The 20,366-nt window shown below is 43.9% G+C and overlaps 1 protein-coding gene across 4 annotated transcripts in view; it reads right to left on the bottom strand.

Moving 5' to 3' along the window:
* Positions 1-464: 464 nt before the first annotated feature.
* Positions 465-20,366, bottom strand: part of LOC147451439 (zinc finger CCCH domain-containing protein 28-like) — a 45,162-nt gene continuing 25,260 nt past the window's right edge. The window contains exons 8-12 of one of the 4 annotated variants that reach the window (XM_086520346.1): positions 19,103-19,190; positions 1,374-1,471; positions 1,214-1,253; positions 1,051-1,128; positions 465-869 (exon numbers count right to left, since the gene is read on the bottom strand). In XM_086520346.1, the coding sequence (XP_086376472.1) occupies positions 682-869; positions 1,051-1,128; positions 1,214-1,253; positions 1,374-1,471; positions 19,103-19,190 (492 nt within the window). In that variant the 3' untranslated portion in view covers positions 465-681. Of the gene's footprint in view, positions 873-1,042; positions 1,254-1,373; positions 1,472-19,102; positions 19,191-20,366 lie in introns of all 4 variants that reach the window. The other 3 variants (XM_086520343.1, XM_086520344.1, XM_086520345.1) reach the window with 3 other exon arrangements.

Genomic DNA, 20,366 nt, shown 5'->3' with positions numbered 1-20,366 from the left:
ACCAGAAAAATTGCCGAGGGTCATCCAAATGCCTCAACGTACATTAAACTTCGAAGCAATCTAAAGTAAAACACCTAGTCTTTTACATCACAGGAACAAGAGGGATTTCCAATCAACAGCAAACCCACCAAGGACAATCCATTACCGCAGGCTACAACTACCAGACTAACTCTCGTCGCTACAATAAAGAGTAGCTGATACGCCTACAGTAAATCAATCAAGCACGAGCCCGGGACCCAAAGCTTAACCAAGGACCCAAGCCTGAAACTAGAGCTAGACCCCTGTCAATGTTCTGGTATTTGGATTCTAATAGTTGCGTTGCAAGGAATCTTGGAGCAACAGTTCCTCTCAACAAAAAAAATCATGGGCAGGAAAATGGTCAGCATCAAAAATTAGAATGTTAATGTTCCATGCATAGGCCTATTTCAATAGCAGCCTAAAAAGAAGAAATAAAGAGGCAAGCATCATCCAAGCAGACTTCCGTATCAGCAAGTCAAAACATTGTGCAACATCAAAAAGCAAGAGAGTATACATTAGCCGCAGCCACCTACGTAAACCCTTATGAGCAACATCCACGCTACGCATTCAGCAGCTGCATTTTGCCAAACAGCTAGCCGCATAGAACAAAGGGCAGTCTTCTGTTCTCACAAGCAACACCCACTTAACAAAAAGAGCCTAATCCTAGCTTATAACCAAGTCATATGAGCAAAGCGTAGCTGCTAGCTGCTGTGCAGGTGCCAAGCTCCACCATCCATCAGCAGACAGCATAAAACCAGCGCACTCTCTGGATCTCGGCAGCTCAGCCCCCAAGGACAAAATGCGATACCAATCAGGCAGATAGTGCAGCACACGACGGCAACGGCAGCAGCCTGCTGTAGCAAAGATGCAGCCAAAAGCAGTGAAAAGCAGCTTATTTACAGCAGAGCAGCATGAGGGCAAAGCACAAAGCATAAAAAGATCAATCAATCATCATAGTCCTCCCTGCTCTATGTTAAAATGCGAACCTTGAAACAGAAGTAGAAGATACCATAACCTGGATTACCTCAATACCTGGCAGCTGATTACTCTGGAGATGAGGCGTCAATGTCCTCATCAACGTCACGGGTCCTATTTCCATTATCCTTCCTCCTATTTCCATCCTCATTCCTTGCATGAGAACTGCCGCCATCAGGAGGGTGATAAAATCGGCACTGATCTCTTGTGCAATGTCCACGAACAGAGTCTCGACACACAGTTACATAATTTTCAACCACCTAAATGAACAGCAGCTTTTTAGTATGAGCATTAACAACAAAGATGCCATTTTGTACAAAAAACTTGCACTATAATAGCAACACAATGCGGCCCTGAAAAATTGATCAAAAATCATTTACCTGTACATTGGAGTCCGGATGTACAAATCTGCAAGAGTCCTCTCGAGAACAGTTGCCTCTAAGATGAAAATCTCTACAAACGGGTAGCTTGTCCTCATCTGCAGGAATAGAATCACAACATACACCTCAACATAAACGTAAGCGGGCACTGCGTGCCAACGGAAAAGAACAGACTGAACTTTAAGCACTTCAAATAACACTGAACTGAAAGAGATGCACAACACACGAGACGGGGAGTGCTGCAATTCCACCCCAAGAGAGCATTGGCCCCAAACCTTGGCACCCCTTTCGATATTTCTTTATATTCCTTCAACAAGGTACAACTCCCATGGCTCTGCTCTCCGTCTCCCGCTAGTAGACTGCCAGAGTGAGAGCCCATGGGGGGCATATTTAAAGGCCCTAGGCCCAAAAGCAGTTTACATAAAAAGCATTCAAGCTAAAAGCATCTCCTCGCCCAAAAAGCCAGCACTCCAAAAGCAACCAGCACATTTTGCGGGAATCCGTACAACTGCCACGTGGCATTGTCAACGCGAATTTCAAGATCCATACAATCTACCACATCAACATGTCAACGTGAATTTCGGGATGGCCGTACAATCTGCCACATCATCAACTGGGCACGCAAGTCTTCTGTGTGTGTGCTGCTTTATTTTATTTAGCTCTAGGCACTTGAGCCCCACCGAGACGGGGTCCCGTAAGTTGGTGGGAACTCTCTTTAAAAATATGCCACTCGGTAAGACTTTGCAAGGTAATAAAACTTCTACTGCTTCTTTTGCTGCTGCTGCTTCTAATTCTTTTAGGATTTAAGCTCCTCAATCACGATCTGCATGTTAGCTCCATTCTTCAGCGGCTTGACACGTCTGCAGTTTGTGACATCCCCCCTTCTTGAAAGAAAGTAATCGTCTGCAATTATAGCATATCTACAAAACAACTCAAGTAAATTAAAAAAATTTACGAGGGTCATTCCGAGGGACAATCAGTTTTCTCGTTCCAAATTGGAGCTCTTGATATCTTGGGAGGTCGTTGGCTTCCCAAAAGAATCTCATCCAATAAGGAGTATATTCTCCGACTCTTCATATCCTGGCATAATAAAATTAGCCATCACACCTAGATTGCACTGATCTCCAACAGGTGTCTTGATGCACTAAAATTACATACCCAGGCAATCTCACCCCAAGAATTTTAATCCCCGAGAATCTAACTAGATCCCTTTGATACTCACTTTTTGTACTTTTCATTCAAAAACGTGAGAGCCGGGATTGAACACAAGCAGTTGAGAACTTGACTCTATGTCGTCTGAGCTATCCCTTCACGCTAGGTATGTACGTTGCTGCCGATTCCCCATTTTATTTATAAAAAAGCAAGGGACTGCATTGGCCTGCTCTCTCCTCCTCTCATCCCTCAGCTACGAAACCAAGTCGACAGAGAGCCCCTCCTTCTCGCAAGGACGCTGCCGGCACTCTGCGTCCAGGCACTCTGAGAAAGACGAAGAGCCCTCTTGATCGCCTCGTGCTGGCTAGGGTCCTATGACAGAGCGACACAAGATTGAATCTTGTGAAGATTCCTATGAATGGGGAATTTCCAAAATGTACGGCAAATATTCACCCAATTAAAAATATTTCCAGTGGTTGGCACATCACAATGCAACACAAATGCTCACATATGCATGTTACAAGACACAAGAATAGCGCCGTTGAGCACTCCCTCAGATAGACGGTCTGCGTTATGAAGCTACTCAACGACTACCTCGTCACTCCTCCCACAAATAACCTAAAAAGGTATGGACCATGAGCTTAGAGGATTGATACAACCAAATGCTCCCCAGACCGCAGCCTGCATCGCTTGGAGGTTTCAAGCATACAACCTAACGCTCCCCAGACATCCTGTCTACGTCGTTTGGAGGTTTCAAGCATACAACCAAACGCTCCCCAGAGATCCCGTCTGTGTCGTCGGGGGTTTCAAGCATACAACTAACGCTCCCTAGACATCCCGTCTGTGTTGTTCAATGGTTCAAACAATATCAAAACAGCATTTCTCACTACTCCACTCGGGAGTAAATCACCAAGCATTAATTCCAGTATTAAACCCAGAGTTAAAACAATTCAAATCGGCACCTAGACAAGTTTACCATCCATTTCAAACAAATTCCAAACAAGGTCACCAAACAAATTCTCAAACAAATTCAGAAGACTGCTAACTTAAACTGAAAAATCAGTTTCAATGTCAGTCGCACTCGAGAGTCGACTAGGCTTTCGTCCTAAAACCTGCACCAAAATTAGGGTCAAATTTCTTCCATGAGATTGTAGCCAACCCGAGCATGGTCCATAAGCTCTTGAATGGTTGAAACTAGCTTGGACAAACAGTGTTCTCGCACTCGAGAGTCGACTGGGCTTTCGTCCTAAAACCTGCACCAAAATTAGGGTCAAATTTCTTCCATGAGATTGTAGCCAACCCGAGCATGGTCCATAAGCTCTTGAATGGTTGAAACTGGCTTGGACAAACAGTGTTCTTGTGGTGGTGATAGTCGCCCAAAGCTATAGCAATCACCCTAGACATCCAAGGTTATCAACTCGAGAAGAGACCTCTACTGAGAGATGCTGAAAAAATTCAAGTGGTAATCTGCTAGGGTTTCTATGGCAAGCATTACAAGATACCCCACTCTGAAGCTACAATCCAAAGGAAGATGTCTGAAGGCATGTAACTTCGCGCAAAAAATTTCTTGAAAGCTTGCCAAGTATTTGGTGTGAGCGGCTTGGTAGCAATAGACATCCACCACTGCATAGCACTACCTCTGAGAAAAAAAGGATGGCTCGAGAGATCTCTGATTCTTTTGAGTAACTCCATGGCTTATGCCCCTTAAGACAGAGCAATGAAGACGGGAGCGCGCCCGATGCACGATCGAGTAAGGGTAGGAGTGGCTAATAAGACCAGGATCGGGACACAGAGATTCTTTCATACAAATTTTAGACAAATTTGGAGGCGCTATCTTGCTGTGTCTACTCTTTAGTAGGACTGGTAGGCTTTCTGAAAAGCACGCGCCTGAAGCTCTAATACCACTATCATGGGGACGGGCACCACGTGCCAATGGAAAAGGACAAACTGAACAATTTTAAGCACTTCAAATAACACTGAACTAAAAGAGATGTACGACACACAAGATAGAGAGTTGGCGCAATTCCACCCCATTGCCAAAGTAAGAGCCCAAGGGCATATTTAAAGGCCCTAGGCCCTAAAGCAGTTTACATAAAAAGCATTCAAGCTAAAAGCATTTGCTCTCCCCAAAAGCCAACGCTCCAAAAGCAACCAGCGCATTTTGCGAAAATCCATACAACTACCACATGGCACTGTCAATGCGAATTTCGGGAATATCCATACAATTTGCCACGTCAGCATGTCACTGTGAATTTTGGGATGGCCATACAATCTACCATGTCACCAATTGGACAAGGAAGTCTTCTGTGTGTGCGCTGCTTTATTTTATTTAGCTCTAGGCACTTGGACCGGTTGCAGGCTCTTGCTTCCCAAGGGCCTAGCAACTATCTCATCCGTAAGGGTCTTTTGCATTTTTGTCACCGTCTTTGTGTGTTGCCTCCTCTTAGGCAAACCATATTGCACGATGCACATAATGCACTCACGCATGGGCACAAAGGGATGAATACCACTTTAGAAAAGGTACAAAGATTCTTTAATTGGCCTAAAATGCGAAAAGATGTGTTGAAGTATATCACATATATCACAAAGTGTTCCATTTGTCAAAAAGTAAAAGCCCCTAGGCAAGGCCTCTTGCTTCCGCTGTCTACTCCCGAAGGCCCATTCACGACATTTCCATGGATTTTGTGACTAATCTTCCACCTAGTTTGCATTCAAGGAATACTCATCGTTGATCGTTTCAACAAGTTTTGCATGTTGATTTCTTGTAAGGCCACAGTCACAGCACAAGATGTAGCACGTCTGTTCATTAAGCATTGGTATTCCCTTTGTGGTTTGTCAAAGTCGATTATGTCAGATAGGGATGTCAAGTTCACGTCACATTTTTGGAAAAAACTTTTTGAAAATTTTGACACCAAGATGAATTTTTCATCCACACTCCAATGGTCAAACTGAGATCTACAATCATTTGGCTTTCTATGTCTTGAAGTCTTATGTGCATGATCAACAGTCTAATTGGGAGCAGTATCTCCCGTTAGTTCAAGCAATTCTCAATGACTCATATTCCAATGCCATTGGTAGAACTCCGTATGAGGCACCATTTGGCCATCCGTTTCAATCTTTGTTGACTCGCTCGGTCAATCAGTTGCCTGATGCTAACGCTAAGAGCAAGTCATTGGATGAGATTACTAAGAGTGTGCAGCTTCGGCTAAGCCAGGCTCAAGAGTCTTATTCACGTCAGGCTCATAAGGATCGACAGGATGTTACTATCAAGGAAAGGTGTCACTAGGAGGTGTATTTTTCCTGTTGCCTTCTCTAAATATGTACTACATATTTTTATTTGTTTTTATTTTTACTTGTTTTCCCCGGAACCCTTGAAAAGGTGCAAGTAGACATTGCATGACCAGTGTGAACCGGCTACAGCCAAACAGGTTTCTCACATCCGGAGTCTAGGTCGGTCAGTTTGGGACTAGTCGAGCCAGTTAGCACTGAATTCAGATGAGTATGCAAGCCTATGTGCGCCAGATGAAATTTGGCCCACTCGGAAAGTCACAACTTTATAAGTTGGTGGGAACTAGGGAATTAACTCAAGGGGGCAAATTGGACACTTGGCAACAGGAGAGCCCCCTGCAGGATACCTCAGCAAGAGGGGGCGCCTATTTTGAACAAGGGGCTGATTTTTGCTCCAGAAGAGACCTACAGAGTGTGTGTGTGTGTGTGTGTGTGTGTGTGTGTGTGTGTGTGTGTGAGAGAGAGAGAGAGATAGAGATAGTAGTGGGTGCAAGTTCACAACTTTAATGGAAAGCTTGTCTTCTCCTTTGTCTCATGTAGCGCGATGATTTGCTCTCGTTCATCTCTCTCTCCCCTTTGCACATATGGTAATGCCCCACTAGTTGGGCTACTCATATGAATATGTACTGTTCTGAGAGTTTTATGTGTGTTTGCCAAGGCAAGAGCCTTCTAAACAAGAACCGGATTAGCTACTTGCTAATCCCCCACAGGTACGCACAGTTCCACTGCGAAAGATTGCAAATTTGGAGAGTTTTCTCGCATGAAACTCGTCCAATTTACAGGGGAATTGTCTCATTGCGGTGGGAGCCCTTGGGACACACATAGGCGTGTTCGCTCCGCTAAAAACGATCCAAAACAGAGAATTACAGCCTGCTGTGTTTTTCTGCAGGTTTAGGGTTTCGTACCTAAACTGCAAGGGATCACAAGGGGAACCTCGGGAAAGCCTTGAGATGTGTGTACAAGGTTTTGGGCACCCGACAGTGGAAAAACAGAGAATTACAGCACGCTGAATTTCTGTGACAGCTCACCAAAAAGCTTCTAAATTGCAAGGGAATCCGTCATGGACAATTACTTTTGACCTACAAGGGTTTTTGCGCCGTTGTGCTGCCGAAATCACGTCAGAAACCTGAGTTTTCAGCCCTCGCCAGGTTTGGACAGCTTTGTGAAAGCTTGGTCTAAGTGTTCGGATCGTCAACTTATAATTGAATAAAGAAATACCGAAAGGGGCGCCAATCTTTGGGGCCAACAGGGTGTCTGTCTCCTGTGTGCAGTGACATTCTAGTCGTTGGACGCAACTGTGTTCTCTTTTCTTCTGAGTGCTCTGTGTAAAGTTCACAGGTAATTGAAATAGTACTGCCCTCTACTGTGTGCAAGCCGGTTATATGGTTCCATCGACGGGATAGTGACTTTTTCTTCAAAAAGTGCAGCGTGGATTGTTGTGAGTGAAAGTGACACAGAGCTTGTCGTTATGGCAGAGAAGAGAGACCAAGTACCTGAAGAGGGATCTTCCTCACATGGCACAAAGAGAGTTCCTTCAACTCTTCAAGAAGAGGACACGTTGTTCAGAGCTCAACTGCGTAGCTGCATGGAAATGTTTCAGCAGTTGGCTAATGACCCAAGGATGCAGGAGTTCTTACAGGCTCCTACACATGAATTTCAAGCTCCAACACAGGGTTTCCAAGCTCCGACACAGGACATGACTGAGCTGTTGCAGGAAAGGAGATTTTTAATGCACAAAGGACTCGTGATGCTCGAGGGAAAGCCCATGTGGTTGAGCAACCAGCGGTGTCCAATGCTCCAAGGCAATTTGCTTTAGCTGGACAGGAACCGTTTGTGAATGGTCAAGGGAGTAATGAACAGAATATGCGTTAGACCTTTCCCTTACCTACTTCATACCCTAGTTATTTTGAAGGTGGTTCAGTGTTCCAAGCTATGGTTGGACCTTCCACAGGTTATATGCCAGGGAATGTGTTCGGGACAATGCAAACAGGCATGGGTAACCCTATGTACAGGAACATGGGTGTCCAACCAGGTTTTCAAGGTGCCTATGGTCAATTTAGAGTACCTGGAACACAATTTGGTATGGCTGGTTTTTCGCAGCCATAGGTCCAAAATGTAGACATGACAGGTAAAACAGGTGATGCGAGTGCTAGAATGGACAATCGTGGAGCACCACTTTCGGGGGCACCTCTTTATGACAATGTGACTCCTTCGAGTCAGCCAAAGGATTACAAGAAAGTTAGGCATGAAGTGAAGTTCGAAAATTCCAGAGGAACTGAGGAATAACTGAAGGCTTTGACCTTCATACAGCAATTCGATGCATCTTATGGCTGCCACTTTCTTGAAAGGAAATGCGCTTCAATGGTGGACTGCATTGTTGAATCAGGGTCAAGCCCCAACAACATGGGTCCCACACAACCTTTTGCACTTGCATGGCTTAAAAACACTTTTGAAGTGGATGTGATGACAGAATGCCATGAGCTGAATGCTAAAAAGTGTGCGAATCTTGAGGAGTACAATAAACAGTTATGTGCCCGCACTATTGCCGGTAACCTCCTAGAGGTTTGTGTCATTGCCAGGACAGATTGAGAAGTATTGTTGCAGATTGCCGAAGAAAATCAAGGACTACTGCAAAAAGACTACTGTCATAAATATGGCGCAGTTGATTAAGAATGCGAGAGTGGCAAGCAATCTGTCGAAGGGAGATTCCGATGGATTTAATAGCCACAAGAAAGGGTCCCAAGGTAAACAGTTTTCAGCCAAGGGCAATGCTGCAGCAAAGCCTTATGTGCCTCCCACCAAGAAACCCTCCACTGATGAAGCTGACACGTCCAAGAAGTAGTCTAGATCTACTTCTAGGCAAGGACAAGGACAAAAAAGGCATTTTTCTGGTAAATCTTTTGAAGGAAAGAAAGCTTTGAGAGAGGCCAAGAAATGCTACATTTGTGAAGAGGGACATTTCGCTAATGAATGCCCACAGAAGAAGTCACATGATAAGGATGACAAGTCAGAGCATAAAGGAAAGAAGACAAAGCCCAGCGCAGGACTTGTCCGAGGTTTGGTTGGTGATAAGCCAAAAATAGATGCTACGGAATTGTGCAGAGCTTGGGGCAAAGTAAGAGACCAGACAATGTTGGTTTTCTTTGATCCAGGAGCCCGTGCAAATTTCATATCACCAGAATTGGCATCAAAGTTGGGCATTCGTGCAGAGGAGATGGGTATGAAAGGTGCAGCAGGTTTGACATGCCCAAGTCATTCAGAGCCTGTTACTCCCATTTTGGGGAAGCTTCGTCTACACAATCAGAGTTACGTGGATGCGGAAGAATTTCATATTATGCCACTTAAGGGCTGCAATGTGTTATTGGGTATCCCATGGTGTTACAGGTTGCATGCTATGGTGGATACTTACAACAAAAAGATTACCCTTGTACATAGAGGAAAGACTCGTGTCCTTGATGTAAAGCTTAAAGGCAAGTCTGTTCCAATTGTTTCTGCTTCCACTATTTTATATGTAATAAAGAATCATCTTTCTGCGTACTTGATCTTTGCAAAAGAAGTTCCTGAAGTTGTATCTAATTTGTCTACCTTAGATAAGTCGTTTCAGTGATTGTTTTCCGAACTCTTTGCCAGCGGAGTTACCTCCTGAGAGATCTGAGGATCATACCATAGATCTTGTGCTAGGTTCTAGTCCATCGAATAGACCACCGTACAGGGTTAGTGTAGCCCAGCAGAAAGAGATTATGAGTCATGTCTACGAGCTTTTAAAGAAGGGACTGATTCAGCCCAGTTCATCCCCTTTTTGTTCGCATGTACTCCTAGTGCAAAAGAAAGATGGTTAATGGCGCATATGCATTGACTATCACGCCTTCAATAAAAATACCATCAAGGACACGTTCCCCATATCAGGGATAGATGACATTCTTGATCGGCTTGAGAGAGCGTCATTGTTTACCAAGGATACACCTAAAGAGTGGGTAAACAAGGCGACTTGGGAACATCATCTCCCGTTGGTTGAATATGCTTACAATAACATCGTGCATATGTCAGCAGGTAAAGCACCATTTGAGATAGTGGAAGGAGGGAAGAAAGTCCCACCCATTTTGCAAACGAAGGACAAGATATTTCAGGCAGACAAGTATATACAAGATATGGATGGAACATATGGGAAGATAAAGACTGCTCTCGAGAAGACTCGGGCTAAGCAAAAGAAAGCTACTAATCGTCACCGTTGTGAACTTGTATTTTCACTTAGTGATTTGATACTTCTGCGCTTTGAAAAAGCTAGGTTAAGGAAAAGGAAAGGCAAGGAACGTTAAGCTCAGCATGCAAAATTTTGGTCCATTTCAAATTTCAAAACCGATTACAGGTTGAAGCTACCAGAAGGCTCGAAAATACATAATGCTTTTCATATCAGCCTTCTAAGGCCCTTTGTTGGTGATGTGCCAGAGAATATGCTTGATGAGGAAGAGTCCGAAGTGGAAGAATTGGATGAGATTCTTGTTCCTGAACAGATATTGGCACATAAAGAAATGAAGGTTAGAGGGAACGTTGCCAGACGCTATTTGGTGAAGTTCAAGAACTATCCATCATTGGATGCCAAATGGATGGAAGAGTCTAAATTGGTTGATTTACCTCAGCTATTGCAACTATATCTTAAAGCCTTTCAGATGGAATCCACAGTGACTTGATGTAGCCCTTTGAAGCAAGGTAAGAGCATGGTTTATGATGCTCAAAGGAGTAGTTAATCGATTGTATCTACTCTTTCCATACAGATTTGGCTAGAGAAGTTTGTGCTTGAGAGTACACCAGAAGACTTCTATGTTGATATGTGTGTAGTAGCCACGTTGGTGGGATTGTTTAATCGTCCAACGCTACATTTCCAAAAGCATGTATATCTTGGATTCATAGAATATATGTGATATCACGAGATATCCAGATGTATTATTGGCATGCAAGCGAGGTCGCTTGCAATATTTCAAGGGTGGGGTGTGTCACCAAGAGGTGTATTTTTCCTATTGCCTTCTTTAAATATGTACTACATATTTTTATTTATTTTCTTTTTACTTTTTTTCCTCGGAACCCTTGAAAAGGTGCAAGTGGACATTGCATGGCCAGTGTGAAACGGCTACAACCAAACAGGTTTCTCACATCGAGAGTCTAGGTCGGTCAGTACAGATTTCTCACATCGAGAGTCTAGGCCGGTTAGTCTGGACTGGTCGGGCCAATTAGCACTGAATTCTGATGAGCATGGAAGCTTGTGCGCGCCAGAAGGTATTTGGGCCACTCGACAAGTCACCAACAACTTTATAAGTTGGTGGGAACTAGGGCATTAACTCAAAAGAGGCAAACTAGACACTTGGCGGTCTGTGGCTGATTTTCCAAGTTTGCATCAAGAGAGGGCACCCAATTTGAGCCTGGGGGCTGATTTTCGCTCCATAAGTGATCTACAGAGTGTGTGAGTAGTGCGTGCAGGTTTATAGCTCTAATGGAAAGCTTGCCTTCTCCTTTGTCTCATGTAGCGCAATGATTTACTCTCGTGCATCTCTCTCTCTCCTCTTTGCACATATGGTAATGCCCCACTAGTTGGGCTACTCAAATGAATATATACAGTTCTGAGGGTTTTATGCGTGTTTGCGAAGGCAAGAGCCTTTTGACAAGAATCGGATTAGCTAATTGCTTGTTAGGTGCAGCGGAATGATTGTTTGCGCTTTGCTCAAGATGAGTGCTCCGAACTGTGCTCAAGGGTTCCTTTTAGTTCTTATGGAAGGTAGAGCCTTCCGTTCTTAATGGAAGTGCTATGATCACAAACAAAGTGAATGGACACTGTGCGTGCAAGTGTATGAGACTGAAAGATAGAGAGAGAAGAGAGATACGACACCAGAGACGTTGTAAAACCCTCCTCCGAAGGCCCCACTCTCGTTGGCGAGAGTGGTCTACTTATGATTGCACAAAGTGGTACAATGCGGATGCAATGGACTGATGCAACTTGGGACTATGCCGATGACGACGACAATGATGACGACGACGATGTTAGGGCTGAAATTTGTGGTCTTCTATCTGCTGAATTTCGGGGCTGTTTCGGTGGCTGAAAATGACTGTTTTGGCTGCGTTTTCGAGGGCTGAATTTAGGGATCCTCTGCAACCAACTAGGGCTGAATCTGCTGTCGTGTGGAATGCTGAAAAACGCTGAACATCTATTGCATTTATGGCCGAAAACCAAAAACGCTGATGGCTGTGGTAGCAGTAGCAAAAACGCTAGGCCAATCTGGTACTGCTGGTATCGTTGATGAAAAACGCTGGTGGTTCTGAGAATGGCTGGCAATCATGGGACTCTGCAAACGCCAGGAATCTGGGGGAAGTGCTGATGGTATGCAAAAACGCTAGGAATGGGGAGGTACTGCTGAGGATATCCAAAAATGCCAAGGCTTGGAGAGGGAATCTACAAACGCTAGGGTTGATGGGTTCTTGCTAAGAAGGTGCCTGTTGAGCATGTGCTCCTGCTGCCTCTTCTGCCAGAAAGTGCTAGCTCTAGTTTGCTTATATACAAACTTAGCAAAATTGCCCTACCTACTTTTGTTGGAAAGTCGTTTAAAAATAATAAGTGAAAAATGTCAAAAATAGGAAAAATAGGCTAAATGCACTGGAAAATTCCCCTGACTGAATCTGATGGATTCAGAAGGGAATACTGATGATCATTGTTGTGTGCAACCAGAGGATATGCATCTATACTAAGTGATTGGGCATGCACGGTCTACGAATAGACTCACAAAAGTGCCAGATCACTTCTAATCTAGACTTGACTGGACTGACTGAACCCTGATCATGTTGTAGCTTGTCCACGGACACATAGGGTTGGATGTGTCACGTGACATTGCTAATCCCCCACAGGTACGCACGGTTCCATCGCGAAAGATTGCGAATTTGGAGAATTTTTTCGCGTGAAAACTTGTCCAATTTACAAGGGAACTGTCCCATTGCGTGATTATAGAGCTCTCAACAGAATCACCATCAAAAACCAATTCCCTATCCCAAGGATCGATGATAAAAAGCGGATATCATCATATCAAAATGGCTCCGGAGGATGTTTACAAGACAACTTTGCAGACAACTTTTGGTCTGGATGAATTTTTAGTGATGCTTTTTGGACTCACAAATGCTCCATCAACGTTTAATTGAATGATGGATAGGATTTTCCGAGAGCATCGGTCTTTTGTGGGCACTTTCTTTGACGACATTATAGTTTTCTCCAAGAATGAAGCAGAGCTCCGACATCATCTGCTACAGATCTTTCAAGCGTTGCGCAAGCATCAGTTGGTTATCAATGCCAAAAAGAGTGAGTTTTTCTTACCAGAGATACATTTTCTAGGTCACACTGTCTCAGCAACAAGAGTACAGATTGACCCGGCCAAAATCGAGACAATCCATGATTGGCGTGACCTAAAGAATGTTCATGAAGTTCAAAGCTTTCTGGGCTTGTGCTCTTATTATCGACAGTTCATTCCAAAGTTTGCAGAGATAGCTTCACCTTTGCATTTACCGACTCAACAGGAGTCCCTTTTATATGGGGACCACCTGAGGTGACTGCTTTTCAGACGCTTAAAGAAAAACAGACTATCGGACCAGTGTTGGCTTTGTCGAACTTGCAAAAGCCATTTGAAGTCTATTGTGATGCTTGTGGTCGTAGTCTGGTCGCAGTTTTGATGCAAGAAGGCCATGTCATTGCTTATAAAAGCAGAATATTTTCACGGCCGGAATTTGTAGCACAGATATATGAAAAAGAGCTTTTGGCAGTGATCCATGCTCTTACACAGTGGCAACACTATTTACTCAAAGCTGACTTTACAGTCTTTACGGATCATTAGAGTTTACGCTACTTCTTGTCACAAAAGCAGTTTTCGACAAAGTAGATGCGATGGGTTAACATCTTGTCACAGTTTCACTTCAACCAAAGAATTCAGTGGCAGATGCATTGTCTCAAAAGCCTTTGGTTCTAGCTATTTCCGCGATTCATCACAGAAGCTTTGAGAATATGGTTGATCAGTACGCCACGGATCCTGACTTTGCTAACATTTTTACCAGCATACAGAATGGGGGACAGTTTCAGAGGCTATTCCATACGGGATGGCTATTTGATGCGGAAAACAATGTTGTATGTTTGAGGGAAAAGGTCTTGACAGAGTGCCATTGTCCACCTTTTACAAGCCACCGCGGCATAGATACCTCCTTAAAGGGTGTGGAGCGTTACTTCTAATGGCCAAGGCTGAAAAAGGATGTGGATGACTTTGTTCGCAGATGTTTAGTATGCCAAAAGGTCAAGTTCGACAGGCTTAAGGCACACGGACTCTTACAGCCTTTACCCGCCCTTAGGAAAGTATTGCTATGAATTTCATCTTTGATCTCCCCCAGACTCAAAGTGGACACGATGGCATTTGGACTATCATTGACAGATTTAGCAAGCAAGCTCGCTTTGTTCCAAGAAAGAAAACGGTCAAGCCTGATCATTGATTCATTTGGCAAGAAAGAAAACAGTCAAGCCAGCACTTGAGAAAAGAGTCGCAAGAACTCTTTCATGTGTTGGTCGCTCTTTTCTTTGACGGCGGCTGTCATTCTTTCTTGGTGTTTGCGTCCCATTTCTTCTCTTCTTTCTGCGTGTCTGCGATCCATTTCTGCCTTTCTTTCTGCATTTCTTGCTTCGCGTTCTAACTTCCTTTCCATAAACATCTGCTCCAACTCCTCCATAGGAGTTAGTGCAATCCTTGACGTAGATGGGGAAGGGGGAGGGTCGGAAAAACCCCCTGCTGGGAAAATTCTTCTTCGCCTCTCTCATGCTCATCACCTCCAAGCGAAGTATCCATTCCGCTTCGAGTGATGACCATTCACTAAAGTCTTGGGTTCTTGTGGGTTCTTGTGGTCTTGGGTTCTTAAGTTCACAAGGAACTTGGGTTCTTGCGGGTCTTGAGGTTCTTGAGGATTTTCTTTCCCTTGCAATCTGTGTTAAAAAAGGATCTTCTCTTTACCCAAGTTTTGCTCTTTTTCGCGGGCACACCCCTTGGCGGCCTTGCGCTCACACCAAGGTTGCTTTTTCCCACCTGACGTCGATTGGTCGGCCGCTAAGTGCACGGTCCGCTCTCGATGGGTGAAAAGAGACACAAGGGGAGGCTGGACAAGCCCTTCTTTTCTGGGATTCTTGTCACTCTTCAAAAACACGATTAGGAATCGACACGCCCAAGTGAACTTGGGTTCGTGCGACCTCAACAAGCAAAAAAAAATTATGTGGTTCTTTCCTTGAGTGATACAGAACACTGCCAAAGCTCTAATACCAATGTTAGGTACAACGGAATGAATGTTTGAACTTTGCTCAGGATGAGTTCTCCGAACTGTGCTCAAGGTTCCTTTTTGTTCTTATCGAAGGGAGAGCCTTCCGTTCTTAATGAGAGAGTGCTATGATCACAACAAAGTGAATGGACATTGTGCATGCAAGTGAATGAGATTGAGAGATAGAGAGAGAAGAGAATACGACACCAGAGACGTTGTAAAACCCTCCTCCGAAGGCCCCACTCTCGTCGGCGAGAGTGGTCTACTATTGATTGCACAAACTGGTACAAAGTGAATGCATGTGACTGATGCAAGTCTAGGCTAGATCGATGACAACGACGGTGATGGCGAGACCGATCTAAGGGCTGAACTCTGCTGCTCTTTATCTGCTGTCCCAAAACACTAATGGGCTGAAATCTGCTGCAAATCAAAACGCTGAATTGGGGCTGATTTCTGCTGCTGAAAAACGCTGATTTGGGGGCTGAAACTGCAGGTCTTTAGGGCTGAAATTGTCGGTGCTTATCTGCTGCTCTGGGGTGCTGAAAACGCTAGGACTGAATGGGCGATCTGGCTCCAAAAATGCTAGGGCTGCAATTCTGGAAACGCCAATCCTGGGGGTGTGTGGGTGATGATGATCTTGATGAAAAACGCCAAGGGCTGATGTTCTGTGGCGATGATCCTGCTGATAGAAAAACGCCAAGGCTGAGGATCTGCTTGAGGGAAATCGCCCCCAAGGGATTCTTGCTTGAGAAGTTGCCTATTGAGCGGTGGAGCTCGTACTGCCTCTTCTGCCAATTAGTGTTAGTCTAGGTTTGCTTATATACAAACTTACTCAATTTGCCCTACCTACTTTCCAACAAAAGTCACTTAAAAATAGTAAGTGAAAAATGTCAAAAATAGGTAAAAAAGGCTAAATGCACTAGAAAATTCCCTTGAAGGATTCTGATGGGAATGCTTATGATCATGCTGTGTGCAACCAGAGGATATGCATCTACACTAAGTGACTGGGCATGCACGGTCTACGAATAGACTCACAAAAGTGCAAGATTACACTGACTGGACTGAACTGAACTGAACCCTGATCATGTTGTAGCTTGTCCACGGACATATAGGGTTAGATGTGTCACGTGACATCCCCTCCTTTTCAAAGTGAGGTACTGGTACCGAACTGTATGGCGTCGAGAGAGATTGCCAATAGCATCCGGAATCCTGCAAGGGACTCTTCGCCGGCCCACTCTGCTGTGTGGGTCGTGCGGTACTTGAACTTCAGAAAGGTTTGCAAAGTCTTCTTCTTTGGGCCGCGCCGAAAGAGACACGAAGTCATCTGTAGCTCCTTCAATGCTTCAACTTCGTCTAGAGTCATGCTTCTTCCGTCTTCAAGAATCTCCACAGCTGAAAATTCCTGAAACCACTTCCAACACAAAACCATGAACATACCTATTCCATGTAAAATGAGTGGAAAAAATATTGTCGTCCTAATAGACTGTGCATGCAATGTAGATGAACAAAGAGGCGGAGTGCCAAACCGTTCACCACACAAACGGAAACAATGAGATCGAATCTTTTCTTTCTGATCTAAATCAATCAACTGTGGCAATTCACAACGGAAATGCCCATGCTTGCTGCTCATACTTTCTTGTGCTCTTTCTACCACTGTGTCGTGCCAAGGAAGAGACATGGAATGTGAATTTCTTGAATGCAAACATTTCATCTTTTCATGAATCATCTGCATACATCCGTGCTCATTCATGAGTGAATCGTGCTCAACGTACAATGTCATGCCTAGGAAAAGGGATCACATAAAGACGCTGACTAAAATACAGGAAACGATCACGAATGAAACACTCAAACAATGCGAGCTGACTAATCATGCGAACACATAATACTTCCTGTACGGGTTCTTTGGACCTAGACTCGAGAGCCAAGATCGGTTCTTCCTAAAGGGGTTCTTTGGACCTAGGCTCGAGAGCCAAGATCGATCCTTCGTGATTGATCGAATCTGCAACGAGGTTAGCTTTGCTAGAAAAAGCATCAACTAACTCATCATCCTTGTGAACAATCACGTCTTCTTCATGCTGATCATGCAAATCATCATGCTTGTGAGAAATCACATCTTGATCATGCTCATCATTATCATCCAAATCATCATGCATATCATTGTCATTCAAATCATCATGCAAATCATGTGTGTCATGCTTTGGAGAAGAAGAGACTGAGAGAGTCTCCTTTTCCCGAATCTCTAGCATTTGTGTCTGCACTTGAGAAAAGAGTCGCAAGAACTCTTTCATGTTTTGGTCGCTCTTTTGTTTGACGACGGCTGCCATTCTTTCTTAGTGTTTGCGCTCCATTTCTACTCTTCTTTCTGCGTGTCTACGATCCATTTCTGTCTTTCTTTCTGCATTTCTTGCTTCGCGTTCTAACTTCCTTTCCATAAACATCTGCTCCAACTCCTCCATAGGAGTTAGTGCAATCCTTGACGTAGATGGGGAAGGGGGAGGGTCGGAAAAACCTCCTGGTGGGGAAAATTCTTCTTCGCCTCTCTCATGCTCATCACCTCTAAGCGAAGTATCCATTCCGCTTCGAGTGATGACCATCCACTGAAGTCTTGGGTTCTTGTGGGTTCTTGTGGTCTTGGGTTCTTAAGTTCACGAGGAACTTGGGTTCTCGAGGTTCTTGCGGGTCTTGAGATTCTTGGATTTTCTTTCGCTTGCAATCTGTGTTAGAGAAGGATCTTCTCTTCCCCCGAGGTCTGCTCTTTTCCGCGGCGCACCCCTTGGCGGCCTTGCGCTCACGCCATAGTTGCTTTTTCCCACCTCACGTCGATTGGCCAGCCGCTAAGTGCACGGTCCGCTCTCGATGAGTGAAAAGAGGCACAAGGGGAGGCTGGACAAGCCCTTCTTTCCTGGGATTCCTGTCACTCTTCAAAAACACGATTAGGAATCGATACGCCCAAGTGAACTTGGGTTCGTGCGACCTCAACAAGCAAAAAAAAAATTATGTGGTTCTTTCCTTGAGTGATACAAAACACTGCCAAAGCTCTAATACCAATGTTAGGTGCAGCGGAATGAATGTTTGAACTTTGCTCAAGATGACTGTGCTCAAGGTTCCTTTTTGTTCTTATGGAAGGGAGAGCCTTTCGTTCTTAATGAGAAAGTGCGATGATCACAATAAAGTGAATGGACTGTGCGTGCAAGTGAATGAGATTGAGAGATAGAGAGAGAAGAGAATACGACACCAGAGACGTTGTAAAACCCTCCTCCGAAGGCCCCACTCTCGTCTACTTTGATTACACAAACTGGTACAAAGTGAATGCATATGACTGATGCAAATCTAGGCTAGATCGATGACGACCACGGTGATGGCGAGACCGGTTATAAAAGATGGAAATCTTCTAGACATTCTTATGGGGTTCTAACAGCAATCTTACATCACACATTGTAGCGATATTTAGTCGAGAAAGAAATCAACGAAAGAGATGGAATACAATTCTCAATGTCATACATATCTTCATAACGAGACATACACTTGTATAAAAAACACACAATCAAGAGACACGCATGCTCATAAAAGAAAAAAGAAAAAAGGGGTAGAACCCTAATTAGATTATTATCTTATTTGAAAAGATATAAGTAAAAACATCTGGAGAAAGTTGATCTACTTTCTATAGAACCTCACTTCAAAGTCACACACCCCAAGGACATGAGACCAAGTGCAAAAACTTCATTGCTAAACTTCAAACTTTTACAATCAACTTGGCATAAAGCAAAAGTGCAATTCTTAAGTACTAAAATAAGCTAATTATCGACCTTGGAAAACCTAAAAGGGATATGAAAAGAAGAGAAAAGCATCATTGTACTAAAACTTTGAAAGTATCACATTTAACCAAACAAGCTGCATATGCAAATCAACTCGCTTTGAGTTTGTTGCAATGAAGCTCAGCACATTCTATAGAAAATATCAGCTTTAAGCTTTACCTCTTGAAGCTCGTGGAGGTGGTGGCATAATTGGTGGTGGAGGTGGCAGCGGAGGTGGTGGCGGCAAAGATGCACCTTGATAATGACTCTGATCATTATATAAAAGAAGATATGAATACCAGAACATGTTAACAAATGTGTTAGCAGATAAGAAAAATATCTAGCACATTCAGAAATGATTTGCATCTATACGACCACATATCATCGTTATTGGCACGTGCCCTAGTCTCCAATAGAATCCTAGCAGCTTCCATGTGTCTTACCAAACTTTTTATAATTGAACTGATGGATCATGATGCTTTCATTTACAAGCAAACTCGAGTAAAAAGATAACACCCCTATTCCTTTCATTCACCCTACCCACAGCTAAGAGCTAGATAACTCCCCAAGACTACAGCTATAGGTAGAGATAAAAGAGTTTTGATCCACAATCAACCACGTGCTGCACAACATGTAGAAATCATTAGGACCATCAAATCTCCTAGATGCAATGTCAGAGGTGGATGTCAAGTTCCTTCAGCATGGGTTTAAAACAGGAGATGAACCACAGAGACTTTCTGATAGAAGAGAATGGGACTCTAATACTTTATGCAGGTACAAAATGGCTGTAAAGCTGCAGTATGATAAGAAGAATCCTGAGAACATGACTTGAGACAGCAACCACAGAGAGAGATGCACACACAAACAGAGAGAGAACACCAGTGACCAGTTGCATTCGTTAATATACTTTATGCAGGTACAAAATGGCTGTAAAGCTGCAGTATGATAAGAAGAATCCTGAGAACATGACTTGAGACAGCAACCACAGAGAGAGATGCACACACAAACAGAGAGAGAACACCAGTGACCAGTTGCATTCGTTAATTTGTAATCATAATCTGCTGATTAAAGGAAACAAAAAATAACAACTGCTGTTCTGCTCTTCTAACAAGTCTTCATTGTTAGGGTGATTGTAGAAGCCTTGTGTTGGTTATAGTCTCATACACCATGCATCTGCAGAACATGCTGCACAACTTCATATGGTAGGTGCATTTTCGTACTTCTGTGGAGAAGAGTCACCAACCCTCAAATGAATGTCAGTCTTCTATGTGGGCCATATAGCCAATAAGAGCATGCATCCGAACAGAGTGCCTTGTGTGCCAGCTCGTTGTTAAAGCACTGAAAGAATCCTCTCTTTAATCATGGCACTCAGATTCATGCTTGGATGTGTCACCGCTAGTCACAGCTCAAATTGTTCTCAGGAACACTGTTAACTTTGGACTGT

This window comes from Adiantum capillus-veneris, chromosome 9 (assembly GCF_014529385.1).
Source record: "Adiantum capillus-veneris isolate H3 chromosome 9, ASM1452938v2, whole genome shotgun sequence".
Classification (NCBI taxonomy): Eukaryota; Viridiplantae; Streptophyta; class Polypodiopsida; order Polypodiales; family Pteridaceae; genus Adiantum; species Adiantum capillus-veneris.
Note: the sequence above shows the minus strand (reverse complement) of the source record. Positions and strands in the feature narration are given on the sequence as shown.